Genomic DNA, 16058 nt, shown 5'->3' with positions numbered 1-16058 from the left:
AAGGGTAATTTAGTAATTTTAATTCAGCATTTATTATTTTTCCCCTACACAATTACAATTATGTTTGTGCAAGTAATTAGTAAACAGTTCTTGAAAGACATGACAGTTCTAGAAAATGAACCTCAACATACATGAATTTTATTGCATTTTTTTTTTCAACAGTATTTTTTTTTTTTCCAGATTCTAGTTACTATTATTTCATACGGAGTAATGTACTTTTTTCACATGGTTAAATTCAATCAAATAATGTACGTGAGTAAAAGATTTGGAAAATACCAAAAAATGATCTTATTTTAATATTCTACCACTATTAATGAAGCAACAGAAGTAAATACTTGTTGCCATTCATTTATTCAATACAAATGCAATAAAATGGTACAAGTACTCTGCATCCATTAAAAATCATAACAGACTATCACCTTTATATGTAAGCTACTTTCTTCATCACCTTATGTACACTATTGGAAAATTGATAGTGCATTGTAATAACAACATGTTGTCCTTACCTTTCAAGTTTTGGTCAAAATGTATAGCAAAAGAGGGATGGTAGAAGAATGGAGATAATTAATAAATGATCGTGTCAACCCATATCAAACCTACTTAGTCAGGCCAGCGCTAGCTATTACTCGCTCTGTTTTTTTTTTTTTTTTTTTTTTTTATATATATTTGCCTGTTTAGGTACCTGTAACTTACCGAACCTTAAGTCTTTGACATATTGAAATAGTCAAATATATCTCTCGAGATTAGGCCGGCTGTCCGGTAATTAACATAATGTAAGTTTTAAAGTTGATATGAGAATAATAGAAATAATGTGTCACAAATTGCATCATGAAATATAACTAATTGCATACACACATACACTAAACTATTGAGCAGTTGAGACTTGGTAAACTCCGTATTCAAAAAAACTCATTGATAATCACAATCATTAAAATTTTTCCCAGGAAAAATGGTGGGAAGGGAAAAATTTATAAAATAAAAAGAAAAATTAAAAAAAAAAAAAAAGTATCTCTATTTAATTCCCTAAATATATATATATCTGCCATCACTTAAAGGCAATTTAAGGAGGAGGGAAGAACATGTCTCTCATTTTTTTTTGCTTTTTTTTTTTTAAGAAAAAAATAAAAATTATAAGGAAAAAAAATGCTTTAGCATTTAATGATGCCATAACAAAGCGTCAAAAGAGGTATTATAACTCAAACCTTGTTCCCCAAAATACCCCTCAGTAGCACTTGTATTTCCATTATTTACCCAGCATTGAAGCAGTGGATCCGAGTCGTAGTACTCGTACATTAACCATGTTCTGTCCACGAACTCCGACGAGTCGAACCCGGACTCGTCTTCCAAACTTGGCAGCTCTACTATTTCTCCTAGTAGTTGTTCCTCGTCTCCTGAGACAACCGTGGAGTCTGGGGACAATGCGGTTGTTGATGAGGATGTGGAAGGCGAGGCTGGTGCCACATCTGTAGTAGCAGCACTGCTGCTATTCGTTGCATGCTCCTGGGTGGTGGCACCAGCGGGAGCAGCAGCAGTGCTGCTACTACTACTAGTACTGGTAGTAGCGCCATTGTCTTCCGTTGTTGCTGTTGTGGTGGTTGCGGTGGTGGTTTCTTCCGTTGTTGAGAAGTTGAACTCAAGGGCGGCTGCTTTGGCAGCTGCAAGCTGGACATCGCGAGGAGAGTTGGAGAGAGGGCGAGGGAGGGAAGGTGCGAGATCAGGGAAGTTAAGCACAGCAGAAGAACCCTTGATACTCAAGGCGGCCACGTCATGTGCACGAGCCGCCATCTCAGGGGATGAGAAAGTCCCGAGCCAAATCCGAGACTTCTTTCGAGGTTCTCGGATCTCGGAAACCCATTTTCCCCAAGCTCTCCTACGAACACCCCGGTACACGGGGTGTTTCGTATCTCTCTGTCTCTTCTTATTACTATTACTACTACTATTACTATTATTTTCATCCACATTTATCGCCATCGCCTCATCGTTATACATCGATGAGGTGTCCGATGAGTTCTCTTGGTAGATATGGTGATCATATTTTGGTGCCATTTCAATTATAAATATTTGTAAGATGAAGAAATAATATAAATATAAGCCGAGGAGGAAGGGAGAGAAAATAAAGTTAGTAGAAGTTTTTTGGGGGGGGGGGGGAGAAGGGATTTATATAGGGAGGGAAAAGAGTGAAGAGTATGGACAAAGACACGAGGTTTACGCCTATAGAGGTGAGGCGGGGCGTGTGGGATACAGGACTTAGAGGAAATAAGGGGAATATCTAGTTACTTGATTAGTGTTAATTAATGTTAATTATTCTTCGTGTTAGTATTTTAATCATGCTTTGAATCTACAAAGTCAAGCTCTAAATTTTCATTAATTAAAAATTATTATGTGATTGTATAATGTAGAATCTCTTTGCCGTGTTATATGTATGTATATGATGTTATTGTTCTGATCAAATAGTGTGATCTTTGTATTATTTTATTGGTAATAATATACTCGTTCTCTGATGCTATATACTCTCGGCCCCCTCTTTCATACACCGTAGTTGACCTTCTGTATTGGATACAGGTAAAAAAAAATTAAGGTTTGTAAGAAATTTGACTCATGGTGTTACCTAGGAATCAAAGATCGAGGCTTGATTACTAGAATAATATGTACTACAATATTTACTTGATCATAGATTAGGTATGAAAATTTAGATAATTTGCTTCAACGTGTTCTAGTGATTTGATCGAAGCGGTTTCAGAAGAGCTCGACTAGCTGTTAATGTTATTTGTACAAGTACAAATAGATGTCTTAATACTCCGTACTGAATAATCCGTGTTATGCTAATACATTTAGAAAAATATACTTTAGTTTTGACGATTCTTCAATACATGTTTTTATATGATAAATGTCTAAATATGATTGAGTTGAAAAATTAAAAATCAATTTTCTAATGGTTGAAAAAAATTCCTTTATTTGCTGGAAATAATAAGTACAACCTCTAACTTTTTATGGAAAATCAGGGAACAGTAAGATTCAGTCCAAATAGAAGAAAATAAAAAACAAGAAAAACACACTTTATTACAATTAAAATTGTTGGAGAGATTAGGTGCTGCCGGCCTGTTGTTTGTAAGGAAAGAGATGTGCACTTTCAATGGAACACCTTATGATACACCCAAAGCAATGTTTATTTAATGGAAAATGCTATACATAGCCCTTATGGCTACATATAAGCATTAAATTTACACTAAAAAACCGTAAAAGGTTAGGAAATCATGAAAATATAAACACTAATTATTACACTGATTTACGCGTGTTTTTGTCATAAATTCCTAATTTAATACAATTTCCAAGAGTGTATTTAATGCTTATATATAGTCCTTAGGGCTACATATTGCGTTAACCTTATTTAATTGCTAAATACTAAATTTGACAAAGAGAACTTATACATGGCCTATTTTTTTTTCTTTTTTAAAAAAAACATTTTGATTTTTTTTTTTTACAAACTTTATTTTGATTGACTTATGAGATTTTTTTTTTTTTTTTATGAAAAAACATATACTGAGATTTTGTTACTGTTCTTTTTTACTTGACCTGCTTTGACTTTTACACTATTCACCACCCCTTCTTTGATCGTCTCTTATGAAAGATATGCAACAAAAAATATATTTATGTGAGATCTTTTTGAATTCGTCTCATAAGTACTATCATAATATACAGTTTTTAATTATGGAGAATTAAAGTTGTTGATCGCTAAAATTTTGCATTGGCAATGTGATAAAAGAAACAGGTCAGGTAAAAAATAATAGAGGAAGTACTATTATATACGGAATATTTCATAATACCCATTGTTTATAATTTTTAAGTACTTATAATTAGAGGTCTAAATTGTTAAATTTGTGCATGATACATTGATACGGAATAAAAGAAACTTGTCCACTAAATAAACAGAGGAAAGTGTGTTTAGTTTTGTTTATCATTAATGGAGAAGCACACAAATTAAGATGTACCATGAGTAAATAGTAAGTGACCTTATAATTAACAGTGAGTTTATCTAAATTATTAATTTTTTATTTTATTTTTAATTGTACGGATTGGCCCGGTGGGCCGGGTGGGTACCCTACAAAAGTGTGGACTAAGATGTGGAGGGTCCCTAATAGAAGCTGAAAATGAGCAATTGGTATTCTATGCACCATGGTGCACAGTAAACTACATGCTCCAGCCCACACGCGGCCCAATAAACACAGCCCAAACAAAAAACACGCCCAACCCACTTTATTTTTCAGTTTTTTCAGCTGATTGAATGGAGTTCCGTTTTTCAGTTTTTTTTTTTTAAAATAACCGCCACTTAATTTTTTTAATCATTTTAAATCATTCTCTCTCTTCTCATAAATTATAAAGCTTCATCTAATAAATTCATTTGCAATTCTCTCTCCTCATTTCATTTTTCTCACTCAACTCTAAATTTCTCTCTCATTGATAATTTTGAAGATTATTTTTGCTTCCCTCATTGATAATTTTGATTCTCCCTTTTTTACCTCTAAATTACAAGAAGCTCTAAAATTTTCAACAATGGGGAAAACTCTACTTTCTCTATCCACTATAAAATTTCTTGTATTTTGTTTAAAAAAATGGAGATTTGCTCCTTTTTTTTTTTTTTTTTGTAGCTTTATGATCAATTTTGGTGGATTGTGCAATAAAATTAGCAAATCTGATGTTAATCGTTCCATATCCATTACATTCATATTTTCCTGTCTGTTCATATACGTTGCCTTTTACGTCCATATATAGGTGCTGTATGAAGTAATAATTTGTGTATAAACTTTATCAAGTACTTTGGTATGAAATAATAATTTATTTGGATGTTGTGTATCTCCTTCTTTTGTTGTTTAATACTTCATATATAGCTATAGACCAACTACTAAACACCTTCAAGAGACTTCTGAACATCAACCAGAAACTTATGATAAGACACTAGAAGCAACACAAAAGCCCCCATAAACATCATATAAGCCCCTACAATTTTCTAATAAGCCACCAAAAAAACTGAACCAAACTCAAAAACCTCTGAACCCCTAAAAAAACTTTCGAACCTCAATTACAAACCACTGAACACCCTACTAAAACACCCTTAACACCCTACCAAAACACCCTGAACCCCCTACAAAAACTTTTGAACCCCAACAACAAACCACTGAACACTATAAAAATACTTCTAAACCCAACCACAAACCACTGAACACCCTACAAAAACCTTTGAACCCCCTACAAAAACTTCTGAACCCCAACCACGAACCACTAAACACCCTAAAAAAAACCTCTGAACCCCCAATAAAAACTTCTGAACCCCAACCACAAATCACTAAACACCCTACAAAAACCTCTGAACCCCCTACAAAAAGTTTTGAATCCCAACTACAATCCACTAAACACCCTACAAATTTTTTTGAACTCCAACCGCAAACCACTGAACACCCTACATAAACTTCTGAACCCCAACCACAAACCACTAAAAACCCTTCAAAAACTTCTTGACCTGAAGACACTGCTCATGAATGTTGCTCAGCCTTCAGACTTTTCTTATAAACAACTTCATACGTTCTAACTGCAATAAACAAACACAGTTCATAATAATCATTACTGGAGTTCAAAAATAAAACAACAAAGTTCAAATATTGGAAAAAAATGTTCAAAATTACGTTTCCAATTATTTTCTAAAAAGCATATATACATACTCAGAGAATTATGTAAAACGGAAAGATTCATTAAAGTAACCTAAATGTTCATAAACATAGCAATAGTGTTCATAATATGATATTACTAATAACAATTTTGATAATAAATACAATGGAAAGTGCATTACTCAAATTATATGAACAAAATATGATATACACAAATTATATTCATAAAATACAAATTAAAGCATCAATTCAACAATTAAATTATAATTGATACTGAAAATCATCAAAAAAAAAATTAGCAATTAAAACATAAAAATGTTTTAAAAATTCATAAATCGAAAACAAAACTAATTTTCATATTCAAAGAATCAAATGTTCAGATATATAGATTATAAAGTATAGAACACCAAATTTTTTTAAAAAAATGATTACAAAATACATAGATCTAAAAAAGGTTCATAAGAAATTTATCACATGTTCAAAATTATAATTAAGATGTTCATAAATCCCAAAATATATGTCAGAAAATATATATATTTATAGGAAACGTATCCTACGTTCATATTTTTAACTTACAATGTTCAAAATACCAAAATATAACAAAAAACAGATCTGTTAATAATAGAATACACAAATATCACTAACAAAAAAAAATCAAAATAATATGAAATCTACAAATTTCGAAATTCAAACCTAGCCATAGTGATTTAGACAATTGAATCTTATTGAAAAATAATCATCTCCGTCGTCTTAAACACCTTCTCCTCGTCAAATTCGCCATTTTAAACTTCACCCTTTTTTTGCAAAACTACATTAACTTAGCTTCAAATTGAAGGTTGAAAAAAATGAATTTTGAAATTAATATATGGTGATCAACAATGGTGATGAAGAAATTAAATCAACAACAATGAATGAATTTTAGAAAAAGAAAAATAGAGGTGAGAGAACTTAGCTAGAAATTATGAATTGTAAGAGGAAGAGATGAAGGATCTCGATCTATAGTGATAAAAAATAATGATGAAGAAATTAAATCAATAACAAAATGATGAATGAATTTAAGAAAGAGAAAAATAGAGGAGAAAGAAGATAGAGGAAAGAGAAATCAGAAATTTAGAAAGTGTGAGGAAGGAGAAGAGAGGAGAGAGAAAATACCGAGAGATAATAATGTTGGTAGTGAATGTGATGACAAATTATAATACATGTGGCATCTTATTATTGGTGGTGCACACAGTTTAACATGCACCATGGTGCATGTTAAAATTTGCGCTTTAGCTCTATGCAAAGTGGCCTAAGCATATTATTATTATGCACTCGGTTCATTAAGCATCAAAAGATTATAAGTCCATATAGCTCGTAATTTCAGTCTCTTGGTATAGTACGGTCCAAATATCATCACAAAATTGATATAGCACTGTAAATTACAATATCCAAAAAAGTATAAACCCCCACAAATTATAATACTCGTAGGTAGTACTTCCTTCGTTTCTTAATATCAAAATGAGAATCGAACCTCTGATAAGGAGTGATGGTAGCACCAACCAATGCTCCATAGCCTAATTCTTGTTGCTAAATTACTTAACACAAATTAATAAACACGATACTATCATCCAAATAATACAAGTAGCAAATGCTTTATAAAGACCACATCAAGGATGTACTGAGAATTTAAGAGTATTTACTACTCATTTCATGTACCAAATGACCATGAAATATAGCATAAAGTCAGATTTATTACGTATTCATTTATAATCTCACGAGCCATGCATGAGGTTTATGTACTATGGCGTAAAGGACTGAAGGCATTCCTCACTAATTCAAATTATTGAGGTCTAAAGTCCATAACTACCAACCGAAAAAAAATTCGAGTTTTATAAAGGAGATCATAGTTGTAGTGTTTTACCTCCGTTTTTTATTTTTATTTTAATCCTACTCATTTTTCGTTTTCTTTCGACAACCTTTATTCAGTTTTTATCATCAACTATCCCTCCTTACGGTAACTCAATTGTAAACAATAAATCTCACACTTTATCATTCTTCTATTTACAGTAAAAAATACTCACATCATCACATAAAATTTTCCATTTTTACTTTTTTTTTTGGTATTTCAATGCTAAACTAAGTTAAAATCGGTAATGACGGTAAAATGGCCAATGAGTTCGAACTTATGACATCAAAATCACAATGTGAGTTCACCCGCAGTACTTTTATCACATGCTTAAGAATACCAAAATTGGTTACTTGATTATTATTAACACATCGTCCTTCATTTAAGTATGTTGACATTATTCTATATAACTTTAGTAAAAGAATATAATTTACGTTAGCAAAAGTTCAAGATTCTTGGTTCATCACAAAAAGTAATTTAATGATGATTAGATTGGGCAACAAAAGCTTTCATTATTAGCATACAGTTGGATTCATCTGGCTTAATTAATAATTATAATTATTTGTGGTTATCCAAAATATGCAAGAAATTTTGCACCAAACTAGTGTTAATAACAATACTAATTAGTTAGGAACATGTGACAACCATGTAGCATATAGATTCACAAAATCGGCCAAACTATTGAAAGAATATAAAATTGAAGTTAGGAATTATGATTTAGAACTTTACATTATAAAATGGTTTATCATAATTATTTAGTATATATCGTGTTAAATTTTAATTAGTTAATTGGGTTGTTACAAGAATCCAATCAAAACCTAGCTAAGTATAATATATTATCATGCAACTGGTTGCTCATAGGATGATACAGTCAAGTAAAGTTGGTGATGTGCCTAGTCATGCTATCTACTCAAGACATGGTATAATTTGGCATGAATAAGATAATGTCAAACTACTTTACTGGTAGTTCGTTAATTATGTGGGGAAAATTGTTATAATATCATAATACATTATTTTTAAATATTCCTAATCAAAATTCATACGTCACATAACATTCTTTTTCTAAAACTAAATATAATGATCATGTATATTGATGCTTAAGTTTCTTAGTGTATAATTATTATAATTGCTTTTCATGAGTATCAATTTTATTTGAGGTACTAAACCGTATGCGTTTAATCGATTGTGATCTCCTGTAGGCAAACTAATCCAATTACATAGGTTAAGCCTTTGAATTGAAGTGTTGATTAAGAGGGAGGAGGATAAGTAAATTCTCCACTTAAGAACCACATCAATTGGTCATGTATGTTAAGGATTAAATTATTAATTAATTCATGTTATAAGATGAACTTTTTACCAATTACAACAAGTACTATTTACCGATCCAAAAAGTCATTATATTTCCTTGAAAATTCAAGCACTCTCTTTGCTAATTTTAGCAATATCTTCCTTCCAATAACAAATTCCTTTGTTTCTCTCCTTCCAAATTCTACAACAAATCTACAAATTCCTTCGTTTTTCATGATTTTTTTGAGGGCATGTTTTGAATTACTAGGTTTATTAATATCATGCTTCACTTTTTTAAATAAAGAAATAAATAAATCCTCCACAATTGTCAACATTCTCACACTAAAAAATTAATAATGGAATGAAGCAATGGTCAGCTTTGGCCTTTGGGGTTGTCTCCCACTTGAAAACATAATTGGCACGGAATGAAAGGGTATTTTCAAAATCCTTATTTAAACATTGGCTGAAGATTCTTTATGAATCAGCAAGCAACATAGCCTAAACAAAAATCTAAATAAAAACATCAAAAGCAATCTTTAAAGTCATTCTTATCCTATCTAATCCATAAAATTGCTAAGCCTTGCATCACATTTAAGAGTTGGACAAAATCAATCCAAAGATGTAGATTTTGCAGCATTGATCACTTACCTATTTGTGGTATTTCACTGATTAATGAATTTACTAGATAAAATAATAAGTAGCATATTTACCCATTGTTAGTTGTTGGATTAATATAGAAAATTGGTAGTGTAACACAATATGTCTCTTTTGTTACAATAACTTTTTGGTGCACTTTTACTACTTTATATAGTAATCTGGCAATACATATAGACTAAGGCTCTGTTCTATTCACCTTAAAAAAATAATATTAAGTGAAAATAATTTTAGTTCAGTAAAAATAAGTTCAGTTCAGTAAAAATAATTTCAGTTCAATAAAATAATTTCAGTTCAATAAAATTCAATTTTCTTATTGAAAAATTATAATAGGAAATCAGTAAAAATAATTTCAGTTCAGCAAAATTAATTTCAGTACAGTAAAATTAATTTAAGTTCAGCAAATATAATTTTGTTTCACTAAAAATAATTTCAGTTCAACAAAAATAAGGTGAAGAGAACGGGGCCTAATTGTAACATTTTACTTATTAAGGGCCTGTTATCTTACGTTGAAATTCAGTTCAGTTCAGTTCAGTTCAGCTTAGTTTAGTTCAGTTCAGTTCAGTTCATTTCAGCTCCTAATTTCCTTTTCTTATAAAATATTCAGTTCAGCTCAATTCAGCTGAGTTCAGTAAATAAGAACATGCCCTAACTCTATACTTAAGAGTTAAGATAGTAATTAATTTGTAAATTGTTTACTCTAGGCTACCATGTGTAACTTTAAAAAAATAATTGATACTATTGTAAAACCTAATAGCAGAAACACCTCATGCAGAAAAACTAAAATTCCATTTGAAACATTTAATAGCACTAGACATATTTTCAAATCAATTCATTAGAAATTTTTTTAGTTAATTTTTCTGAACTTCTAACATCTCATTTAAACTAGTGCACTTGTATCGTGCAAAGTTCCTTAATGCATAAATGTAATCATTAATACGTCGCTAAAATTATACAAATACAGCATTACTCCCTCCGTTTTTAAATACTTATTCCATTTTTCTTTTCCGGCCGTTTTTAAATACTTGCTCCATTTTCTTATTTGGAAAACTGTTACAATATTTAATTAATTTCTCTCACCTAGTGGACCCAACATAAATCATATTTTATTAATTTCATATTCTCTCTCCTCTAATTCTCTCCACTACTATTACTTTATACAATTTTTTATTCTTTCACCCACCCTACTATCTTCATATTTTATTACTTTCTCCTAAAACTCCGCACATGAGAAATGGAACAAGTATTTAAAAACAGAGGGAGTATATTATAGGTGGACTTTTGAAAGAATACAAATACAAATCAAACTAGGGCCAGGAAGACAGTACATCCTTAAGAAAATCCAGGTGTTCAAATTGGAATAATTCAAAATTCCTCTGTTATTTCCTTTTCCACTCTCTCCTTCTTCATCACTTTCCTCCTTAAACCCCCCTCTTTCTCTTTCAACACTCTTTCTCTTTTCCCCACCAAATCTCCATTATCAAACACCCATTTCTTCAAAGCTAAGCATCGAATTTTCCCACTCATTCATCAATTTCCAATCAACCCAGAAAAATTCAATCCAAAATAAGAAAACCCATTTCAATTAACCCAATTTCACTACCAAAAATCCCACAAAAAAGAAAGATAAATTCATGGTAAATGATATGGAAATTCTCTGGAGTCCAATTGGAGAATTGGGTGCTGGAATTACACAATCGGAGCTCCGAGACACTGCGTATGAGATCTTAATCGGAGCTTGTCGGAGCTCAACTGGGTCAAAGCCCTTGACTTATATCCCTCAATCGGAGCGAAGTTCGTCAACGGAGAGAGATAGGAGTACGTCATCGCTGACGTCATCGCCGTCGTTGCAACGGTCAGTGACGTCAGCTGCGGCGAGTAAAGTGAAGAAGGCACTTGGGATAAGTAGTAGCAGTAGTAGTAAGAAAAGAGGAGAGAGAAAATCTGGGGGAACTGTTGGAGAGTTGATTAGGGTTCAAATGAAGGTTTCTGAGCAGACTGATTCTAGGGTTCGTAGGGCTTTTCTTAGAATTGCTGCTGGTCAGGTATGTTAATTAATTTGGAAACTTTGAATTTTTGTTATTGAATTTTTTTGATTGAATTTGAATTATGATAGTAAGTTGTTTTAGATGTACGGATATTAATAAGTCGAGTATTAGTCTGTTCGAGTTAAGCTTGATAAGAATTGTTCGAGTTCGAGTTTAGCATGATCAGGGTTTGAAATATTTGCATTTAATTGTTTGTTTATTGGATTACAATGAATTTGTGAAGAATTAATGGTTGAGATAATGTGTTAAAGTAGTAATATTTAGTTGAGTTATAGTAGTATAGTGTGCCGATTACTGATGCAATAGTTGATTAGGTGTTTAATTATGATTTTCTCTCTTGGTCTCGTTAATTGTATTGATCAGCTAGGAAGACGGTTAGAGTCGATTGTGGTGCCATTGGAGCTATTGCAGCAATTGAAACCGTCTGATTTTCCGAATCAGCAAGAGTTTGAGGCATTTCAGAAGAGAAACTTGAAGTTACTTGAAGCTGGGCTTCTTCTGCATCCTTATGTTCCCTTGGATAAGTCAGACACTTCTGCCCAGCGGCTGAGGCAGATAATCAGAGGGGCCTCAGAGAAGCCTTTAGAAACGGGAAAGAATAACGAGTTTATGCAGGGACTTCGAAATGTTGTAATGACTCTTGCATGTAGATCCTTTGATGATCAGGCTTCAAATATGTGCCATTGGGCAGATGGATTCCCGTTGAATCTTCAGATATATCAGGTGCTTTTAGAGGCTTGTTTTGATGTAGATGATGAGACTTCTATAATTGAAGATGTAGACGAGGTTTTGGAACTGATCAAGAAGACTTGGGTGATACTTGGGATGAATCAAGAGTTGCATAACATTTGCTTTTTGTGGGTTCTGTTTCATCGCTATGTGGAGACAGGTGAAATTGAGGATGACCTCTTGTTTGCGGCGAGCAATCTTTTAATAGAAGTTGAAAATGATGCCAAGAGTATGAAAGATCTCGACTACTCCAAGGTTTTGAGTTCCTCATTAAGTTCGATTTTGGGTTGGGCAGAGAAGCAGTTGTTGACTTACCATGATACCTTTGGCAGTAATAACATTGAGTTGATGCAAAGTGTTGCTACTTTGGCGATAATTTCAGCTAAAATACTGGTAGAGGATATCTCTAATGAGTATCGCAAGAAGAAGAAGAAAGACGTTAATGTTGCTCGTGACAGGGTTGAAACCTACATCAGATCATCTATTCGAACTGCTTTCGCTCAGGTTAACATTTAGAACTTCTTTTTATGTATATCTGGCATAAAGGCAGAATATCTACAATAAGTCAATTGCCGCCAACCAATAAGTCTGAGATATTGAGTTTTTGGGAAGTCTGAGCTTAAAAGTAAAACTGAACAATAGAAGTAAACATTTGTGATTACAATTTTGAAGATGTAATTGTCTGCAGGAAAAATTCAACTTAATCTGTTTATTTTGCATCTCTCATCTGTTGGTGGTCTAAGTAATGAATTCCTCTTATGGTTTTTGTCTCACATCAGGCAAATCAAACCCTGTGGCTACCCGTACATTAAATACTTATATATTGCCATGTTTTAGGCTCGGTCTTTTAACGCTTCTATTTCTTATCTTTATATATATTTTAAAGAGTGTGTTATTCTGTGACACAGAAAATGGAGAAGATCAACTTGAGCAAGCAGTCATCTAAGAAAAACCAGCAAAATCCAATACCTGTTCTTTCACTGCTTGCGCAAGAAGTCACTGATTTGGCACTAAATGAAAAGGAGATTTACAGCCCTATATTTAAAAGATGGAACCCTCTTTCGGCTGGAATAGCTGTTGCAACTCTTCATGGTTGCTTTGCCAATGAGCTAAAGCAATTTGTTGCTCGCATCAATGATTTAACACCTGACTCTGTTCAAGTACTCTTAGCTGCTGATAGGCTGGAAAAGCAACTTGTACAAGTTGCAGTGGAAGATGCTGTGGAAAGTGACGATGGTGGGAAGTCAATAATAAAGGAAATGCCTCCCTACGACACAGAAGCTGTTATAGGGACATTGGTGAAATCATGGATAAGGACCAGAGTTGACCGGCTGAAAGAATGGGTTGACAACTATCTTAAACAGGAGGTATGTGACCAAACTCTCTCTCTCTTTTCCCCTGAAGTTCTCATTCTTAATTTCTCGTGTTAAACTACCCTTATTGGCTTATTCTTTTCTATAGGTGTGGAATGTACAAGCAAATAAGGAGCGAGTTGCCCCCTCTGTTATTGAAGTTCTCCGTATTGTGGATGAAACTTTGGAAGCATTCTTCCTGTTACCAATACCTATGCAGCCTGCCTTGATTACTGACCTGACTATCAGTCTGGACAGATGCCTACAGCATTATATACTGAAGGCCAAATCTGGTTGTGGTAAGTCATAAAGAATTATAGTCTTATGCTTGTATAGTGTGATCATTTTTATAACTATCTGCAACCCAGACTTCTCATATCCATTTTCACCTGCAGGGACTCGGAAAAATTTCATGCCTACCTTGCCTGGCTTAACGAGGTGTTCAGCTGGTTCCAAGTTTTTCAAGAAGAAGGAAAAGTCCCAAATTCCCATGAGAAGATCACAGGTTGGAAATACAAATGTGGGAGATCTTTGTGGGATATCACAGTTATGTGTCCGCATCAACTCAATGCAGCGTATCCGCTCTGGAGTTGATGCTTTGGAGAAAAAGACCATTACTTATCTAAAAAATTCAGGATCTACTGACTATAAAGGGTTAGGGACGAAGTTTGAACTATCCATTGCTGCTTCTTTTGAAGCGATCCATCAGCTTTGCGAAATAACCAGCTACAAAATTGTTTTCCATGAGCTGAACCATGTTTTGTGGGACAGTTTATATGCTGGTGAGGCTTCATCTTCTAGAATCGAGCCTTTCCTTCAGGAACTCGAGCAGTACTTAGAAACTATTGCAACAACAGTGCATGATAGAGTAAGAACCCGTCTCATCACGGAGGTTATGAAAGCTTCATACGAAGGATTTTTGTTAGTTTTGCTTGCTGGAGGCCCTTCTCGGGCTTTCACTCAACAAGATTCCGTCATAATTGAAGAGGATTTCAAGTCCCTACGTGATTTGTTTTGGTCCAACGGGGATGGTTTGCCTTCTGAAGTGATTGACAGGTTTGCAACAACCTTGAAAACTATCCTTCCTCTCCTCCGCACGGACACTGAGTCCTTGATTGAGCAATTCAAGCAAGCAGTTGCAGAAACCTATGGCCCTTCTGCCAAATCCAGACTACCTATGCCCCCAACTACCGGGGAATGGGATGTAAGCGAGCCAAATACACTTCTTAGAATACTATGTCACCGAGATGATGAAGTGGCAGCAAAGTTTCTCAAGAAAACCTATGGTTTGCCCACAAAACTGAGTTAAACCGCCCTAACAACTGCAGAATCTTGGATTACCTTGTATATTTTCCAACTATCTTTATGGGCGGAAACTTAATTCTTACCACATAATACAAGTGAGCCTGCATTCCTAATCAGAGCTTATAGTAAGTTGCCAAGGATACACAGTTGAGATAATTTTGTGCTAATAATGTTTGTTGATTATTTTTTTATTATTTATTGACACATGTAAATATTTATAGCTCTATTTTTTAAAGTGGGGTGGTTTAGAATAAATGTTTGTATTCATGTTTTTTCCTGAAATACTTGTTCAAGTGTAGTGACATGATATATATACACAAGTTGTCATTTTTTGAGTTCTACTGCTTGAATTAATTGTTTAAATTCCCAGAGGTGAAATCCAGCATGAGATGGTTACACAACAAATATTTTGTCTATATTAAACGAGCACTATGTAAATTGTAGTATGTACCTTGTTTAACCACACTATTGTTTCTGTAAAATGTGAAAATTCTAGTCAGATTGGACTATTATATGGTACAAAGTTATCTTATTGTTAGGATTGCAGTTTCTTAAACTCACATTTGTTTTAGTAATATATATATATATAGGTTGTTTTAGTAATATATATATATATATATATAGGGGGAGGCTCTCGTGAGAATTTTTCTTATATGAGAATTTTTCTTATGTGAGAACACTCTTTATGTTCTAAATTTTTACTCGTATGTTCCAAATTTTAAATTTAATGTTCTAAACTTTTTCTTAGGTGTTCTAAATTAAATCAAATGTTCTAATTTAGTACTCACATGTTCTAAATCATAAATTAGTTAAGTTTGATGTCATAAATTTTAAATAACTTGTTCCAAAATTTTAATTTATATGTTCTAAATTTTAAAACTTGTGTTTAAAGATTTTTAATTATATGTTCCAGATTTTAAAGCGTATGTTCTATTTTTTACACGTATGTTCTAAATTCTTTAATCACACTTTCTATATTCTATATCAATATGTTCTAAATTTTTATTCACATGTTCATAATCTTAAATCAGATGTTCTACATTTTACTCATATGTTTAAAATTTCATAAAGCAAATTTTATAAATTTTTAATCACTTGTTCTAATTCTTAAATCAGATGTTCTAAACATATTACTTAC

General features: G+C 32.8%; 2 protein-coding genes across 2 annotated transcripts; one reads left to right on the top strand and one right to left on the bottom strand.

Moving 5' to 3' along the window:
- Positions 1 to 902: 902 nt before the first annotated feature.
- Positions 903 to 2088, bottom strand: LOC145612189 (uncharacterized). The gene has a single exon (XM_081667568.1). It carries the CDS (start codon positions 2044 to 2046, stop codon positions 1156 to 1158), a length of 891 nt encoding a protein of 296 aa, XP_081523694.1. The 5' UTR covers positions 2047 to 2088; the 3' UTR covers positions 903 to 1155.
- Positions 2089 to 10856: 8768 nt separating this feature from the next.
- Positions 10857 to 15261, top strand: LOC145611921 (protein unc-13 homolog). The gene is made up of 5 exons (XM_081667300.1): positions 10857 to 11531; positions 11898 to 12767; positions 13172 to 13630; positions 13725 to 13914; positions 14011 to 15261. The coding sequence occupies exons 1-5, from the start codon at positions 11121 to 11123 to the stop codon at positions 14922 to 14924; spliced, it is 2844 nt and encodes a 947-aa protein (XP_081523426.1). The 5' UTR covers positions 10857 to 11120; the 3' UTR covers positions 14925 to 15261.
- Positions 15262 to 16058: the final 797 nt, after the last annotated feature.

The sequence above is a fragment of the Chenopodium album genome, chromosome 24, assembly GCF_948465745.1.
Source record: "Chenopodium album chromosome 24, dcCheAlbu1.1, whole genome shotgun sequence".
Classification (NCBI taxonomy): domain Eukaryota; kingdom Viridiplantae; phylum Streptophyta; class Magnoliopsida; order Caryophyllales; family Amaranthaceae; genus Chenopodium; species Chenopodium album.
Note: the sequence above shows the minus strand (reverse complement) of the source record. Positions and strands in the feature narration are given on the sequence as shown.